Below are 18,149 nucleotides of genomic sequence, written 5' to 3'. Positions count from 1 at the left end.
AAACCAAACATTTATTATTTTTAAGTTCAATTTATTAAAATTGTGTTACATCGACTTCTATTATTTTTAAAACACCCCCGATTCTCGTTATACTCTCCATTTTTCCAACAAAAGACAAATATAAACAAAGATTAAACTAGAAATTGGAAAATAAAACTTAGAACTTTAAAAAATTACCTAAAAAAACCTCCTCATTTTCTTCTCCTTTCTTTGAAATTGTTAATAGATATCTTTACTACATGTGTGACTTGGATTTCTTTTTTTCTTTTTTTTTTTCCTTACCCTAAAGAGTGATTTATAACTTTTTAAAACCCATGGCTCTATTTGTCAAAACCTTGAACTATACCAATAAAAAAAATGCATTTATCCCTTTAATTAACTTCTCTTTGTCCACCCCTCATTCGCTTAAGATTTAGTAGATATTTTGCATTGAACAAGCGCAATAACAAAAAGTTTCATAGGTTTTAAAAAGTGACAAATCACCCCTTAGGGAAAGCAAGAAGAAAAAAAGAAAAAACAAATTGGGGTCCGTACCGATAGAAAAGTTAACAAAATCCATTAATATGCCACATTAGCATCAAGCATAGTGTGACACATGTCCCTTTAATTAACTTCGCTTTTTCTATTCCTTATTCGCTTCAAACTTTGTAGATATTTTGCATTGAGAGAGCAATAACAAAAGGGTTTACTTCTCTTTGTTTTGAATCTTCCAGCAAAGAAATAGAAGCAACTGCCCCGATACATTGCTCCTTACCAAAAAGCAAAAAAAAATTGCCATTCAATGACCCCCGACATTCAACGAGCCAATATTTATGGTCACATGAGTAGTTTCTTCCCGAGTTTTGGGGACAACGGTTATTGTAAACTTCCAACATGGAGAATGTTATGGAGAAATTTAGGTGTATGGCTAGTTTATTTCCCGGTATTTTTGGGAAAATGTATCTTCAGAGTCTATGACTGTTTTCTGTAGAGCGTGTTTGTTCTATTGGTTTTATGAATGAAATCAAACCTATTATTTAAAAACAAAAGAAAACAAAAAAAAGCCAATATTTATTTCATAACGTTGGACCATCCATATTAAGTTTAAGAGACCCTAAGATTGCATGTATCCAGTGGTTTTCTTCTAAGGTTTCTTGCTGGAAAGAAGAAACAAACAACTTGCATATTTTGTTTTTCTATTGAATGACAAGTGTTCCATATCAAAATCCAAAATGGTAGAAAGAAGGGCTGCATAACCTATAAATTAACTAGAATCTAAACCTTAACTGCCCCCATAATTGTAAGCTTCAATCATCATCAATGTCGTTGCTCTGTGTTACAATACAATCCACTAATTAATAAAGCTGTCTAACTAAAAGAACCTGTGTATTTCAAAGGTCTGAAACAAATATTCCTAACTCCCCAAATACACAGCAATATTCTCAGTTAGCCTAGAGAAAAACCCCGCGAATGGCGAACCAAATTAACATTAGTATAACACAGAGGAAGGTACAAAATTCTAAGCTTCAATCATCATCATCATCATCAATGCCGCTGCTCTGTCACAATACAATCCAATAATGAAGCTGGCTAACTAAAAGAGCATATGCATTTCAAAGGTCTGAAACAAATATTCCTAACTCCCCAAATACACAGCAATATTCTCAGTTAGCCTAGAGAAAAACTCCACTAATGGCAAACCAAATTAACTTTAGTATAATGCAGAGGAAGCTACAAAATTCTAATCCTGTACCATAGCTTCCTTGGAGCAAAATATGGAAGAAATTCCAGTAAGACATCAAGACTAAAGACTACTTTCTGCCTGGCAAAAACAGAAATAGATGTAAATGTTAAATCAGAATGCATTTCTTTAAATATTCATTAACATACTTCTATCAGTTGCTATGCAGAAACCAAGTTGTAAAAGCTTCAGGGTGGAAAACAATTACTTGCTTTGATTCTTTTGGCACTTCTGTCCAAGTGTGAGACATCTGAATCGTTGTCATCATCTTCATTGTCTGTTAGCTTAGATGCCCTAATGATGTACACCTAGAAAGAATAAATCCCTTTTGTAATACACACCAGTGCATCAATTTTAATAAGAACGATATGGCCTTCTTTCTCCCATCTTTTCTTTCTTTTATATATTTTATCAACTATAAATAGAGCATATATACGGGTTAAAATCTACTTATAGATATGATGTTTCAAAAGTGCAATGTTAATAAATGTAAAATAAAATTATTGCATAATATCATTCAATTATATATACCTTTCAAACAAGGTATTTTCTCCATTAAAGTAGACAATGAACATCATAGATCTTTACATACAAGAATGGATAAGAAAACTTTTACACATATTCAATTAAAAAAATGCATCTAGTATTGTGTAATAGAAAATGAAGAGACAAAAAATGAAAGTATGACAAGAGACTGAGAGAGCACTCTTTAGAACTATATTTATTTCTAAATAATAAAATAATTTTGAAAATGCAGAATTGAAGGACAAATAATGGATGTAGCCAAACCGTGCATATTGAACAAAGAATTTTTCAAGGATAAATAACCATGAGCAGTTTCATGTATATAAAAATAATAATATATAAGCATATATGCTGTTCAAATGATCCATACATGTGACATTAAGCATTAATACATAATGTATTACCCTAATGGGGATCAAGTTCCTCTACATTTCTTAGAAAAACTTTTACATAGATATCTTCTATAAAACAATGTCACATTTAAAATTATCATGCTGCATAAGGGCTGAAAATACTCACTATGTAGTATCCAATAAAAATAAAAGTATGACGAAATTAAAGAGCACTCTCTAGAATATATCAATTTCTAAATAGTAAAATAATTTTCAAATATGTGAAAATGAAGCATGAAGAAGGCAATTAGTGAGACCACAGATATATAAGTATGAATAGTTTTATGTACGTAAAGAAAAAAAAATAACATTAATATATAAACAAAAAAAAATTAACATTAATATATAAACACTTATGTTGTTTAGAAAAGCCATACATATGGCATTCATAACTAATGCATAATGTATTGATTAACGAGGATTAGGATCCTCGAGATTTCTCAAGAAAACTTTTACGTTGACATGTTTAATGAAATATATCTGGTTTTGTGTAACAAAAAATGAGTAGGCGAGATCAGATAGTATTGTGCAGATTCAGGGTCGGCTTCCTGAGGTCCTTATAGGTGAAGCTGATCAACCTCTTTGGAATTCCAAGAAGGGGTCCTATTCTTGTGCTGAAAGTTGGGACTTATTAAGGGAGAAAAAACCAGATATCCCCTGGTTTAAAGTAGTGTGGTTCCCTATGGCGACCCCTCATCATTCTTTTATGCTCTGGTTGGCGTTTAAAGGGGCCCTTGTCACGAAAGTTAGGTTGTGTGGTTGGGGATGTGGAAGGGATATTCTCTGCAGTTTCTGCTATGGAAAATAGGAAAGTGTGGAGCATTTGTTCTTCCATTGTAGCTTCAGTAGGAGAGTTTGGAGGGCTGTAATGGCTGATTGAATGATTTTCAATCCTATTGTTGAATGGGATGAAGTGGTGAGCTGGAGTGTTTCAAGTCTCACGGGTAGTAGCTTGTTGGTGAATTTATGCAGACTTTGTTTAGCAGCTTCGGTCTACCATTTGTGGAAACTTAGAAATGACCTATGTCATGGGAATATTCCTAGGACGGAAGAGGCAGTGGTGAAGCAAATCAAGTGGGAGGTTAGGAGCAGGATTATGGCTAAAGGGAGATTCAAGAAGACTGGCCTCAATGCTAAACTTGTACAGTTGTGGAATTTGCATCTTTTGGTGTAATGTTTGTTGTTTTGTCATTTGGTTTAGTTGCTCTGTTCTGGTTTGTTAGGTAGAGTGAGTTGTTTCCCTCTTAGGGAATTGAATCAGTGTTTACAGGAGAGTTGTAGAATGTTGAGTTTGTTCCTTTGAAAGGTTTAATTCATCAAAAAAAAAAAAAAAATGAGTAGGCAAAACATCACATCAATGTTGTAAGATACATATCTAAATAGACAATATATCATTTGAAATGTCAATTTTTAAGTATCATGTTCCATAAGGACTGGAAATCAATGAAAAGAAACGTCGATACGTGTTGTGTAGTGTCTAAAAAAGGAAACATATGACAGAAGAGCATTCTCTAGAACATATTTGTTTCTACATAACAAAATAACTTTGAAACATGTGAAACATGAAGCAAGAATAATTCAAGTAGCCAAACCATGCATATTGAATTAGGAATTTTTATGTATGTGAAGAAAGTAAAACATTAATATATAAGCATATTATATGTTGTTTGAAGAATCCATACATATATGGCATTCAACCTTAATACAGAATGCATACCCTAATAGAGATCAGGATCGACCTTAAAATTACATAATGCATGCAGTACAAACAAACTTAAAAAATGTGTTGTCCCAAGAGTACATATTAGGAATCATCTACAATTTTAAAGAAATTTGAAATTCTCAAATTATGTGAATTCAAGTCATTTTTTACATCGAATGATGTGAAAAATGCTACATATTAAAAATGTGACATGCTATTGAAGCAACAAAAAAAAAAAAATCATTCCAAAAGGCGTTTTCTTCACTTTTGAAGAGACGATTCTTTACTAAACCAAAAAACAGTTTTTGGCTCAAAGCTTTTAAAGTGTAAGAACCTAGTAAAAATATACTCAATTCTCATTGTTAATATGTCACGTTTTTAATATGTAGCTTTTTTCATGTCGTTCGATGTATGAAATGACTTAAATTCACATAATTTGAGAATCTACAATTTTCTTTAAAATTGTAGAGGTCCCCCAAGTACGATAGCACCAATAATGTTAATGTGGTTTAGTGATCATACCCTTTTTCTGCTCATAATTACAAATGTTATTTCACAATTAAGTTTTTTCTAATGATCATTTCGTCGTAGAACATTGAAATTATAAAAGGGAATGACATGGTAGAGATATTAAATAAGTTTTGCAACATTAGAATCGTACCACACGTAGGCATATGCCACAACATTTGTCATGAAAGTATTCACATATTTTTTGGCTGCATGCAAATTAGCAGGGGGAGGAGAGGGGGCAAATGACCCCTGGCCTACTATATATTTCTAACCGTTGTTTGCTTTTTACTTGTACACACATAGCACATGCATTATGCATACAATTTTTATTTTTATTTTTTTTAAAAAAAAAAATCTCTCTCTTTGTGTGTGTTTGTTTTCTATCATTTCCAATTATGCTAATTTAACTTGATCAAAAATTAAGTACAGATTTGATAGTTATGATGCAAAAAAAAGCTTACAAAAAGGGATTTTTATTACTTTGTAGTTTTTCCTTCTTCTTCTTCTTCTCTTTTTTTTTTTTTAATTTTTTTTTAATTTTTTTTTTACTTGGTTAAGCATTCACGTTATGTTTAGCTCCCTTTCCAAAAACAAGAAAAGGAAAACAATTAAGAAAAATATATATTTTTCTTAATTCCCTCAAACTGATCTTTCTTTGCAAAAAAAAAAAAAAAAGTGTTTTCTTATATGTATTTTACTTTCCAAATCTCTTAGGTTGCTCTTTTGAATTAATGTGTTGATAAATATATATAGATTTATTTTATATATATATTATATGTAGTTAGCTGATATTATGGATGATAATGATTCTATTAAACCACAACCAAATCTTTAGTGAATCTACCGGTAGATCCTTCAATCTTTGTCTAAAATATATAATTGCAGTTTTATTGACTTGTTGAAAGACCAGACAACTCAAAATGTCTTGATCATACTTCTCATACTTATGGTGCAATGCCACCCTTTTATCGAAACTTTGACAAGCAGTCTGCAGCACCTAAACAACTGCTAAAGATTAATTCTACCTTTTAATCTTGAGATGTGTTATCCAATGCTAAATGTGAGTGTGTACACATAAAGCATGTACAAAAAAATGTGTACAAATACCATTTAACTTTAATCTTGCCCCCAGTCAACCAAAATGCTAACCCCTCCACTGTGCATGCATATATGATTCAAAGCATTAAACAAGTACCAAACAAACATCAATCTAAGTCCAACTGCTCACCTTAAATTTAGTACGCGTAATTACTTGGAATACTAATGCATCACCATCAACTAGCTCATGATCAATAGCAAACCCTCTCCAACCACCACTAAGACCAGTTTTGTTAACGAGATATTTTGTTGGGAACTCATTTCCATCCTCATCTACCAAAGTAATCATTTCATCCTTGGAGGGAAGGTGCGCCTTGGAAAACTGGACCGGCAGACCCTATTGGTAGGTTGAAGCAAAAAGTTATCACAAATATTTAGAAATTACATCTATTGTCCTATGAACAATCAAAAATTTTACCAACACCATTTTCATCTACAAAATCAACAAGATCATGTCCAACCATTTAAAAGGAAAAGAAAGAATTGAGAGTTTGAGGCCTTTCAATTATATGTCCAAATTTCAGTTTCAGCCGTGTTCAAACAATATTTTATGACACAAATCCATAAGCAATTTATGTTTACAACAAGTCTAAGAACAAATGGTGACTCAACACCTGTGTTAGAACAAGTGGGTCATATTCTCTTGGGTATAGAGAGTAATACGAGAGTATTGTTCAGTAGGGTTTTGTTATAAATATGTTATGTTGTTGCAACAAGGGATGGTGAAGGCTTATATGGGACGAAAGCAAATGATAAGCCGGACATAGATTGGAAGGAGCTTGAGGCGAAAGTGGTGGCTACTATTCGGCTTTGTCTGGGGGATGACGTGATGTATCATGTCATGGACGAAGAATCTCTGGCGGCGGTTTGGTTGAAACTGGAGAGTCGGTATATGTCCAAGTCGTTGACAAACAAGCTTTTTCTAAAACAGCCGTTGTACGGGTTGAAGATGGCGGAGGGCTCAGATTTGAGCCAACACATCAACGTGTTCAATCAGGTAATCAACAATTTGAAGAGGGTTGATGTGAAGTTCGAAAACGAAGACAAGGCGTTGATGCTATTGAATTCACTCCCAGCTTCTACCATGTATGAGAATTTGGTTACAACTCTGACATGAGAGAAAGAGTCCTTGGAGTTAGAGGACGTTACAGGAGCCTTGCTGGCTTTTCATCAAAGGAAGAAAGTCAGTGATGAAAGTTCTCAAGGAGAAGGGCTTTTCACCAACCAGGTACGGTTATGAAGACATGGCTTCTTATGCTCTTGTCATTAGCAGCGGAGATCCTACTACTTTTCAAGAGGCTATCAATGGCCAAGAGAATAGTAGATGGGTGGGTGCTATGGAAAGGAGATGGAGTCTCTACATAAGAACCAGACTTCGGATTTGGTGGAGCTTCCACAAAGGAAGAGGGCGATAGGGTGTAAGTGGGTGTTCAAGAGACATGAAGCAATATCAGAAAAATGGGGGAAAAAGTTCAAGGTTCACCTGGTAGCAAAGGGTTACCCACAGCAGAAATGGGTTGACTATGGGGAAATATTTTCCCCAGTGGTCAGACGTACTTCGATAGGAGTAGTATTGCAATTGGTAGCTCATTATGACATGGCACTGGAGCAGATGGATTTGAAGACAATTTTTCTCCATGGTGATTTGAAGGAGCAGATTTACATGGAGCAGCCAGAAGGGTTTAGTCAACCTGAACAGGAGCACTTGGTCTTTAAATTGAAAAAGTCACTTTATGGGCTGAAGCAATCTCCAAGGTAGTAGTGGTATAAGCGGTTTGACTCCTACATGATCAGAATTTGCTATAGGAGATGTGAGTATGATTATTGTGTGTATGTGAAGAGCCTTGATGATGACTCATTTATTTTTCTGTTACCGTACGTGGATGATATGGTAATTGCAGCTAAGAGTATAATGGAGGTCAACAATTTGAAGGTTTTGTTGAGTAGAGAATTTGACATGAAAGATTTGGGCACAGCCAAGAAGATTCTTGGGATGGAGATTCGCATGGACAGGGATGTCAGGAGATTGTGGCTATCTCAGGCCGGTTATGTGAAGAAGGTGTTGGAGAGGTTTAGCATGGAGAATGCAAAACCGGTGAGTACACCTTTGGCGAATCACTTCCGTGTGCCTACCTGACAATGCCCAAAGACAGTTGAAGAAACTGAAGATATGTAATATGCCAGTGCAGTGGGGTGTCTAATGTACGTTGTAGTATGTACTAGGCCATATTTGGCTCAAGTAGTCAATGTCGTGAGCAAATACATGACAAATCCAGGGAGAACTGGGATGCGGTCAAATGGATTTTCAAATACTTGAGAGGTACTACAGACTATGGCATCATTTTTGTCAAACAGAAGAGTGATTTGTAGTTGTTAGGTATACAGGTGCAGATTATGCAAGGGATTTGGATGATAGGAGGTTGACCACAGGTTATGTGTTCATTCTTGCAGGAGGACCTATCTCTTGGAGGTCTATGATCTAGTCCATGGTTGCGATGTTCACAGCTGAGGCAAAGTACATGGCTCCAGCTGAGGCTGCAAAGGAAGCTTTGTGGCTCATAGGGTTAGTCAGGGAGTTAGGTATTTAGCAAGGTGGAGTTCAATTACATTGTGACAGTCAGTGTGCCATTTATTTGGCAAAGAACCAAGTGTATCATGCGAGAGAACCAAGCATATTGATGTGAGGTTTCACAATGTCAGGGAATCGATTACTACAAGTGAATTGTTACTTGAGAAGATCCACACTTCTAAGAATGCAACGGACATATTAACGAAGCTTGTTACCCTAGACAAGTTGAAGCATTGCTTGGATTTGACAAATGTCTCCAGGTGCTAGAAAGGAGAGGAGGCGGCATCCCCAAACCTACTAGTTCCAGGTGGAGGTCCAATGCTTGTGATATCAAAGAGGCGAATATTCCCACAAGGTGGAGATTGTTGGAAATAGTGGCTCATATTCTCTTAAGCATAGAGAGTAATACGAGAATACCAGTATAGTGGCCAGTTGACGAAGCATCGCAACAGGGTATTTTGGGGCTTTCCATATTTGTCTGTACAGTAGTATTTTGTTATAAATATGTTATGTTATAACCCTAAATCATTATTGAATATAGCCGTACTCTTGTGGACGTTGGCATATTGCTAAACTACGTAAATGTCTTAATTTTCTCTTACTCTCTCTTTTCGATTCTATATTATTCATCATTGTTGTACACGTAACAACAACCTGCCTACTACATATTACTGAAAGAACAATCTTGGTTCAGAATATCATTTAATTTGTTAGCACAAGTCATTAACTTACCAGCCAAAATCCTCCGGTGACATGTGACTGAAGCATGGGCTTCAGAAAAGTAGGGAAGTCAGATCCCAGACCTGATTCAACTTGTTCTGCTCTCTCAATTGCATCTTGCCTTGCTTCATCCGAAGCATAAAATCGGTTCGACAGGTCTCTTGGTCGATAGGTCCTACAACTGAATCCCACAATAGGCATATTATAAACACGCTACACAAGTACTCAGTCTTTCATTGATTCCAAAAAAAATGGAACACTGAGACACACACCAACCTTATGAATCTCCTCAAAGGTTCAAATGGTACCTACCAAGAATCAAGAAGCTTGCAGATGAATCAAAAATAATGAATTTGAACAATGTAAAACCATGTCTAAGCATCCATAACAACTCAAAAAATTATCAAAACCAATTTAAGAAACAATAAAATACTTTATAATGGAAATCAATTAGGTGGATAGTGTGACGTATCTGCAACTCCAAGTTCAATTGGTACTTGTTTAATATGAACCCTATAATCTAATTCAAGTGATTCTAGAAAACAGCAGGGATTCTAGAAAACCGAAAAAGCAAAGAATAACATAATACAAAATGAAAGACATAATGAAACTCAAACCTAGTGCTTTATGTAGATGTCACTGTTAGTATGATAATACTCGCAAAGATAAATAGACGGTATCAAACTATATTCTTTGCAACAAATTAAACTATAAACTGTCCAAAACACTAGCATTAGCAACTCCGGACTTGAAAAAAAAAAAAAAAAATCTCAACATTTTAAACTGAAATCAGCATAGTAAGCACCTTAAATCTTCTACAACAAACAGTTTCATCATTTTTGAAAACAGAGTAATTATGTTCAGCAAAAAATAAAAAACGAAAAAGAAAAAAAAAATCGACTCGAAAACAAATGCACAGTGATCAGAGTCTAGATTAGGTTTGTGTGCATGTAATACAGAGAGAGAGCTCACTTCCTGGTAACTCGGAGGGGGCTTGGCGGCGACGCGGCTGGACCTTCTCACCCTCACTGAAGAGAGGTCCACCGGCAGCTTAGGTCGCCTCACCTGCTTCGCCTGCCGGTACAAAGATAAAAATAAATCCACCATTTCAATCAAACTTCAAAACCCAAAAACCAAACAGAGGAAGTTATCAAACCCACCGGAGAGGGCTTCGGGCTCGAGGCCTTGAGAGCTTCAGCGAGCTTCCCCAGATTCAGCTCCTCCAGTCTCCTCTTGTTCTCTTCCAGCCTCTGTCGCCGGCACTCCTCATAGCTTGACTTCGATTCGACCACCATTTTCCTTCTCTCCAAACAACGATTCTCTCTCTTTCCTTTTCCTTTTTTTTTTTTTCCCCAGAGGAAGAGCTAAACAGCGAAATCAAGAAAATGGGGGAGAGATAGTAAGCTACTAACTAGTAACTACTATCCCTCAAAAAAAAAAAAAACTAGTAACTACTAAGCTGACCGTTGGACTGTTCTTTGTCGTATTCTGGACAATGAGGAATGTGGAATGGGCAACGGTCGTGTTTGAGCGCTGATTTGCCAATTTTTAATTTCAAAATGTGGCAACGTCACTAGGACACGTTTCACTTTCCTAGGATTTTGACCTCCCCTTTTAAACGCAAGAGATTTGGGTTGGCTGTATTATGTCGAGTGATATGACGACAGCAATATGGTATTTTGTTTTTTTTAAAGCACTTCAGTTGTAATAATAAATAATATTTTTGTCATGGACTCGTATGGGTGAGGCAGTTTTTGAAAAATCGAAGTACATTGCACATATGTAAATTGTTTATTAGACTCCTTATATTATTTGGGGATAATTGCACCGTTGTTCCATGTGGTATGCCATAATTATTTTTCACTCCCTATGATTTAAATAGTTCATGGGAGCTTCTCGTAGTATGCAATAATTACAAATCGATCCCTGGCATCAAATTCTGTTAAAATTTTAACAAATTCCATTAAATGCCACGTCAGCGACACGTGTCCATTTTAATAAAAAAATTCAAATTTATTAAAAATTCAAATTCAAAAATAATAATAATAATAATAATAATAATAATAATAATAATAATAAAAAAAAAAAAAAAAAAAACTGAAAGGGTGGCAGGGCCACCCCCGGCCACTGGGGGTGGCGCGCGGCCAGGGGCGGAGCCAGCTTTTAGGCTTTGGGGGGGCCAAATTGAAAAAAAATAATTTGGGGGGCCAAAACTACAAATTTTTTAAAGAATAAGGGTAAAAATTATATTTTTTCTTTTTTTTTTTAGATTTTTTTTTTTTTTTGGGGGGAGCCCTTTGGCTTGGGGGGGCCCAAGCCATAGTGTGGCTCCGCCCCTGCGCGCGGCCACCCCCAAAGGGGTGGCCCAGCCTTCAGCTTTTTTGTTTTTTAAATTTTATTTTTATTTTTTTAAAAAAAAATATGTATTTTTATTTATTTTTTAATAATTTTTTTTTTTTTAATAAGATAGACACGTGTCGCCATCTTATTGGAGACACGTGTCGCTAACGTGGCATTTGACGGAATTCGTTAAAAATTTTAACAGAATTTGTCGCAAGGGATCGATTTGTAATTATTGCATACCACGAGGACCTCCCATGAACTTTTTAAACCAAAGGGAATGAAAAATAATTATGGCATACCACAGGGACCAACGGTGCAATTATCCCTATTATTTGACTTAAAAAATAGCAATCTTAACGTGCTCTCTAAATTTTAGCTAAAAAAATTTATTTTTATTATTTTAACTACTACTTTTAACAAACTTCATACATTAAACTCTTCAAATATTTCTATATTTTAACTTAATATTAATTTTTTTATTAGTTTTAAGCAACCACTCCTAACAAATAAAGAGAGAGAGAGAGAGAGAAAAAAAAAAAAAAAAAAAAGGAACGTGAAATAAGAGAAGAATTCTAAAAAATGATAAAAATAAATAAATAAATAATTGAATAGCCTATAGGATTTGTGAGCCAAATTTAGAGAGGGTTGACGAAAGAGTAAAGAGCTTGCTGTAGGGGGCAAATTTTGATTTTTCTCTAAAATTTAATGAAACTTTCAAAATAAAGAGTTTGATGGGATGCTCTTAAATGATAAAGTTATTTAATCCTAATATTTTTAAAACTATTTTATTGATCAAATAAGAGAAGTTGTTTTAAATTATACTCGTACTTTGACGGGACATGGACTTCTAATTGAAGAAAGAAACCGATCCTTTTTCTACCTTGTAAATTTACACAACTTTCATCTGTTTTGTGCAGAGTAATTGGGTCAAGTGAGAAAAATTGTTTTGCGGCCTCTTCAGATAAGAGGTTTGCAAAGAAGGTTTTGCTATTATGGGTTTCAATATGTTCTTTTGTTTGCAAAGTATTAAAAAAAAATTTGTAAAAATCATAATAGTTAAGATCTTGAAATTTAATAAATATTTTGTAGATATATGTTTCATAGAAACTACATGGCCTCTCTACATTGGTATAGTTTAGAGACCCATTTAGCTCATTTTTTTCTCTTAAATTTTAGGTTGTATTAACCTTTATGGTAATTTGTATGAACATGTTGGGAGCTAAGTTTGAATAGGAAAGCAACTCTGTCTCAACTTTAAATTCTCAACATGAAATGAATTCTATCCATTTTATTTGAAATTGAGATGATCATATTCTGTCTTTTAGAACCTTTGGATTTGAGCAAAGACAAACTTGTATGAGAGAGAGAGAGAGAGAGAGAGAGAGAGAGAGCAATGGCTCATGAAATTGTCTAATAACTACAGCTTTTATAATAGGTAATCATCGAAAGGCTTACAAAAGAGAGAGCAAATAGATAAAATAATATCTCCTCTGGCTATTGCTAACAGTTGTATTAGTTTCTCCAGTCATCCATCCCTATCATTAATCACCTTATCTTACAAAAAGATAGTTGGCCCATAAGGATGAATTTCAATCTAAGGCATCTGATACCTCAACCTCTCCTTATGCCAATGGGTCAACTTCAATGGATTCTGATCTGATGCTGGTATCAAGCTCAATCTGGAATTAGCGATTCATTTACATTACATAAATAGTCTCCTTAATCACCTGTCAGAGTGCCAAAGGCCCATACGAAGGCTTACCAGTCGTGTGCTTTCTAATGGCAGCCCCCCTCAAGCTGAAGGCGGGTGTGATAGCACTGAAAGCTTATCCAAAAAGTGGTTCTACCGCGAGTGACTAAGCTCCGTCTCCGACCTGATGACTGGTGTGCTGATAAAAAGTGTTCCTTTGTGAAACTATCAATTTATGTGAGAGAAACTTCACCAAAAAATCAATATACCAGTAAAACAAAACCGCTCTTCGCCATCAAGCATCGACATATTCCTGGTCCTGGAATAGTTCCTATACTTTACACAAAAGCTGTGAACCAATGACAATAGTTCCTCATTACCAAGGGGCATTAGCCAGTTCTTCAAACATAAGCTCAAGCCTCTCAGTAGTAGGATCCAGATTCTCAATCTCGGCATCAAGGCAATTCATTCTCTCTTTTATTTCCAAAAGCTTTGCCTCCAGAGTTTGCTTCTCCTCTTCTGCATGATCTCGTTCAAGTCTAGCTTCTTCATACCTCTTTGATTTCAGTGAAATATTCACAAGCTGCTCTAGCCGAGCATGCAGGAATCCCACATTCATCCCCAACACCTCAAAAGCTTTCAAAGTCTTTTCCCAAGTGGAAAAATGATCTAGTGACGTGCAAATCTTGCAGGATCTAATGGCGTCAGCAATGTTAATAGTCTCAGAAATTATTCCAGCAGCTAATTTACAGTTAAGACCCTCGAGGAGACACTCATGAAGAAATGATTTCTGACTGCAACAGAGCTCATAGTACTTGGTCAGTAGGAATTTGGGAAGCTCAGAGTTTATAACCAAACCATTAACGAGAATGATGAAACCCTCAATACTTCTAACATGTTTAAAATCAACCACAGATTCTGATAATTTGATTCCATCCAAAATTTCTGAGCCAAAATCACTGTGATCTTCTAAAGGATCTGATATCGGCCCAAGATCCATAGTATTTTCTTGAGAAAGAGGCTCCAAACCCTCATTTACTGTCTCTTCACAAGCATTGGTTTTCGTATCTGATTCACACAATTGAAACAAATAGCAAGGGAATTGAAGAAAGTAGCATTTGGTAGCCATTTAAAGATGATCAAGGAGAGAGAAAAACCAAAAAAAAAAAATGCATTGTGAACTGCAAAACAACTTACTGCAATTCATTTGTTTCATGCAAGTATCCAATTTTAAGAGGGCAAGAGCACCATCCACTTCATCTGAACTATTAGATCTCACAATGTATACCTAAAATGGATCAGGTAAAAATTACACATATAATAGCAATGACAAGTACCAGCTGCAAGCAGCATAATAAATTATATCCTTTTAATCAACAAGCATTGGAAAGAGAAAACCTCCATTAGACAAAAGCCCTTTAGGATTTTTTTTTTGCTAAGTAAATTGAAAGAGGAAAGAAGTGGATAAGGCCTTTAGGAGAGTTATTTGTTAAGGCAAAAATTTCAAAATAATTGATTAAGCCAACTCTTTGGTCCTTTTCAGTTTCTGCAGAATGGTTTGTCCTTCACTTAAAAATAAATTAGGCACTTTGATGAAATAATCAACACCAAGCAATGTAAACAGTATTTACTGTAATTTGAACTGGTTTTTGACTTGCCCTTTTTAGACTTCTATCCAGTCAATATATTTGATTGATTCTAATGGAGTACTTAAGGGCATGTCTGGGGAACACTTTTTTTTATTATTATATTTTATTATTTTTCATAAACATGTTTGGGTTGTTTTTCTGAATTTAAATTATACAAAAGTTTCATACAACTTTTTTCAATTTTGTCTCAGGTTCTCTAAACCATCTAAACATAATATCAAAAAACAAATGTTCTCAGTATTTACAATTTTAAATATAGTAAAAAATACTAGAATATAATACAAAAAAATCACACACCCAAACAAGCCCTAAATTACACCAAAAGTATTATCATCTTGATTGCACCAAATTACAGTGCATGCATTGAATATTAGCAATGGAAATTAAGCACTCAAGGATTTTGGGCGCAAGGTAAGCTATAAGCAACAACAAGAAGGTTCAACTGACTACCTTAAACTTGGAAGGCTTGACTAAATGGAAAATCACGATATCTCCCACCAGTAACTTGTGAGCGATAGAAAACCCTCTCCATCCAGCACTTAGTCCCACCTTTAACCAAAGATATTTTGTTTCAAATTCTTCCCCACTTTCATCTTCCAAAACAATTTTGGTATCATGCTTAGGCAAATGTGCATCACAAAAGTGCTTGGGGAGACCCTGTTATCCAAATGATTAAGCACATAAAATAAGTTTAGTGACCCATACTTTATTCAATTTACAAAAGCATGGACAAAGTAAGACTTACCAGCCAAAATCCAAAAGTAACATGAGATGGAAGCATACTCTTAACAAGGCTAGGGAATTTGGGATCTAGATTTGCTTGAACCTCTTTTGCTTGTTGTAAAACAGAAGACTGAGCTTTGGATGTATCATATGAGCTGTTGACTGTTGTTCTCTTTCTTTTAATACTAAGGCTGAAAGTGGAGGCAGCACTGTTAAAAGGTTATTAATTCTCCAAAATGATAACAGATTAAGTAGCAACCAACAATACTTACTGACCTTTTTAACTTCTCTGCATTATTGACTGCCTGTTCAGGAATCCATCAATAACTTCCATTAATTCACTATTATAATTAATTAAATAAAAAAAATATATACACCACCCACAAAATTCAAAAGAATGAGATATTTGAACAATCCAACAGAACAGAGTTCTGTATAATGCAGAGACAATAAACAGTAACCTAATTGAGTAATGGGAGAGACTGGCCGATGTGGTATGTGTATAGAGCTGGCCAGCACAAGTACAATGGAACCTGAAATTGGTTTAGTAACATATTTGGAAATAAGGGTTGGAGATTAGTGACTATGAGAATAGCAAGTCAGCTTTTTTCTTCATTGGCACAATTTTCAGAAGTCCCAACTGTGCCCTAGAGCATGCAGTACAGAGATAGTTTGAACTATTTTTGTATTCAAAATCAAAAACAAAACAAGATAGAATGACACAGAAAATGTATTTATTTGATGACTTCTAAAAACTGCTTTTCAAAGAGCTAGGGCGTTCAACCACTGTTTCCTGTTTTCAAGAAAGCCAACTTAGGTACCCTGTCTCCACTATATATACCTCCCATTTAAAGGTAAAAAAAACTGAGGGCAGTGTGGACACATACGTGAAGAAAGCGTAAGAAAATAATCCATTAGTTTCTAAAGATTGTTGCCAAACGCCAGCTCCAGTTAGGGCTTCTCTAATTGAATTTAAAATTGAAGACAATGAAAATACTATAGCATTGGTGGCTACATTTGTTAAAATTCTTCTTTTATGTATGTTGTTTTCCTTTTTCAAAACAAAAATATTAACGAACAACCTAAAAAAAACTCATAAAAAAACACAAACTATTTTTACCTTAATGAACACTTTTTCCAACCAAACACAAAAAATACCCTCCAAAACACGTTAACAAAACAGAGCCATTCATTTTTCAAAAGGTTTCCTTTAGTAAAGGGACAATATATATATTAAGAATCATCAAAAAGACTTCCAAACTTTTGTAACCTCTCAAATGTATTCTAAACAGCTCTCAAAAAACTGTCATTTAACATTAAAAACAGAAATGAGTTAACAGTGATAAATTTTTTTTTTTTTAGATGAATGAACTGCAGAGTACAAGAAACCTGCACCTATACGAACAAATGACCTTTCGAGCTTTAATCAACTGGACTACACATCAAAATTCAGAACAACCAATCTCTACAAGTATACGATCAGCAACATCCCAATTGTTGCACAGCACAACATTCTCACTTGTTCTGCGAAATCTCCCCTTAGCAATGACCCTTGATCTTATTTCCTACTTAATCCACCGAAGAACCAGTTCTTCTATTATGATAGAGCTACCATGCCTGATAATATCATTTCTTTGCTTCCACAAATGATAAACTCAGAGAGTAGCTTTCATTGAGTTGTTTGTCAGCTGCTTAAAACCCCATTGAAGAACATCATCACAAACGGTCAAAACAACATCAACTGCGTCTGCACACCATTGTAAAAGCTCCTTCCAAATTCATTTACTAACGCCATTGTAACAGTGATAAAACATGAAATATTAAGTTAAACAGTGATAAAAAGAGTTTGAACTCGGCTACCTGGTACCATCATAAAACATCGACCAAAGCTAATGAGAAGTTGAGTTTAATCACTGAACATTCTATCAGACAGAACGACATTACAATGTTGACACTCGGAGATTTAGTTGCAGTGCTTATCTCGGAACAAAAGATCAAAAGTACCCAACAAAAAAAATAACCATCTAAAACAGGAAAAAAAAAAAAAAACTACGATAAATGATTCTCACTTGCTTAGCAGTCGTCGTGTTGAACCCCGAACCCGAGGTTCCTCTCTGGAACAGCTTTTCCTTGGTCTTCGGTGGCGTCGCCCGCTTTTTCATCCGAGACGGACGGACAATATCAGAGAAGAAGCGAAGCTCATATTCAAGGTCGGGGACCATGAGAGAAGAAATAGGAGGGTCATCTCTCTGCTTTTGAGCTACAGCCATTGCACTCTCTGTCTCACTTTCTTTTTGTTTTTTCTCAAGAATGAGCAACAAAGAAAGTGGAAGATGAGAAAGGACTTTTTGTAATTTTAAATTGTGAGGCCCTTCAACAGTACTCTTTACTATTTACCAAAATGGAGCCAAAAATTTCAAAAATTGCACGCAGATCTGTGCAACCCTTTACCGTACCCGACCTGCTCACGGGCCGGAAATTCAGGGTCCGAAGCATCCACAAAGCATC

The 18,149-nt window shown here is 35.2% G+C and overlaps 2 protein-coding genes across 6 annotated transcripts; both read right to left on the bottom strand.

Annotated features, from left to right (window-relative positions):
- Window positions 1-1,148: 1,148 nt before the first annotated feature.
- On the bottom strand, window positions 1,149-10,632 carry LOC133882467 (B3 domain-containing protein At3g19184). 5 transcript variants are annotated; one of them, XR_009902672.1, is made up of 8 exons: window positions 10,397-10,632; window positions 10,209-10,310; window positions 9,513-9,544; window positions 9,249-9,417; window positions 6,078-6,284; window positions 1,929-2,028; window positions 1,733-1,797; window positions 1,509-1,538 (listed from the first exon to the last, which is right to left on the bottom strand). XR_009902672.1 is itself a non-coding variant. In XM_062321654.1 (7 exons), the coding sequence occupies exons 1-7, from the start codon at window positions 10,529-10,531 to the stop codon at window positions 1,525-1,527; spliced, it is 759 nt and encodes a 252-aa protein (XP_062177638.1). In that variant the 5' UTR covers window positions 10,532-10,632; the 3' UTR covers window positions 1,149-1,524. The 5 variants fall into 5 exon arrangements, 4 of the variants coding, with proteins under 4 accessions (XP_062177638.1, XP_062177637.1, XP_062177640.1 ...); XM_062321654.1 differs by lacking the exon at window positions 1,733-1,797 and having other exon boundaries at window positions 1,149-1,538; XM_062321653.1 differs by lacking the exon at window positions 1,733-1,797 and having other exon boundaries at window positions 1,149-1,538; window positions 1,933-2,028.
- A 2,332-nt stretch (window positions 10,633-12,964) lies between these two features.
- Window positions 12,965-17,932, bottom strand: LOC133882580 (B3 domain-containing protein Os01g0234100-like). The gene is made up of 6 exons (XM_062321784.1): window positions 17,711-17,932; window positions 15,918-15,946; window positions 15,664-15,832; window positions 15,369-15,575; window positions 14,467-14,557; window positions 12,965-14,337 (listed from the first exon to the last, which is right to left on the bottom strand). Exons 1-6 carry the CDS (start codon window positions 17,909-17,911, stop codon window positions 13,646-13,648), a joined length of 1,389 nt encoding a protein of 462 aa, XP_062177768.1. The 5' UTR covers window positions 17,912-17,932; the 3' UTR covers window positions 12,965-13,645.
- Between the last annotated feature and the right edge of the window lie 217 nt (window positions 17,933-18,149).

Source organism: Alnus glutinosa, chromosome 11 (genome assembly GCF_958979055.1).
Source record: "Alnus glutinosa chromosome 11, dhAlnGlut1.1, whole genome shotgun sequence".
Lineage (NCBI taxonomy): Eukaryota > Viridiplantae > Streptophyta > Magnoliopsida > Fagales > Betulaceae > Alnus > Alnus glutinosa.
The sequence above is the reverse complement of the archived record's forward strand: the minus strand, read 5'-3'. Positions and strand labels throughout refer to the sequence as shown.

Bases quoted from the DNA above. Each gene is read 5' to 3' on its own strand.
- LOC133882467 (XM_062321653.1), bottom strand. From the start codon at position 10,531: ATGGTGGTCGAATCGAAGTCAAGCTATGAGGAGTGCCGGCGACAGAGG. The intron at 9,418-9,512 runs GTTGGTGTGTGT...TGTGGGATTCAG, and splicing joins CCTTTGAGGAGATTCATAAG to TTGTAGGACCTATCGACCAA. The intron at 1,539-1,932 runs GCAAGTAATTGT...GTATTGTGACAG, and splicing joins GAAGTGCCAAAAGAATCAAA to AGCAGCGGCATTGATGATGA.
- LOC133882580 (XM_062321784.1), bottom strand. From the start codon at position 17,911: ATGGCTGTAGCTCAAAAGCAGAGAGATGACCCTCCTATTTCTTCTCTC. The intron at 15,833-15,917 runs GTCAGTAAGTAT...CTCCACTTTCAG, and splicing joins AATGCAGAGAAGTTAAAAAG to CCTTAGTATTAAAAGAAAGA. The intron at 15,576-15,663 runs GTAAGTCTTACT...TTTGGATAACAG, and splicing joins TTACTTTTGGATTTTGGCTG to GGTCTCCCCAAGCACTTTTG.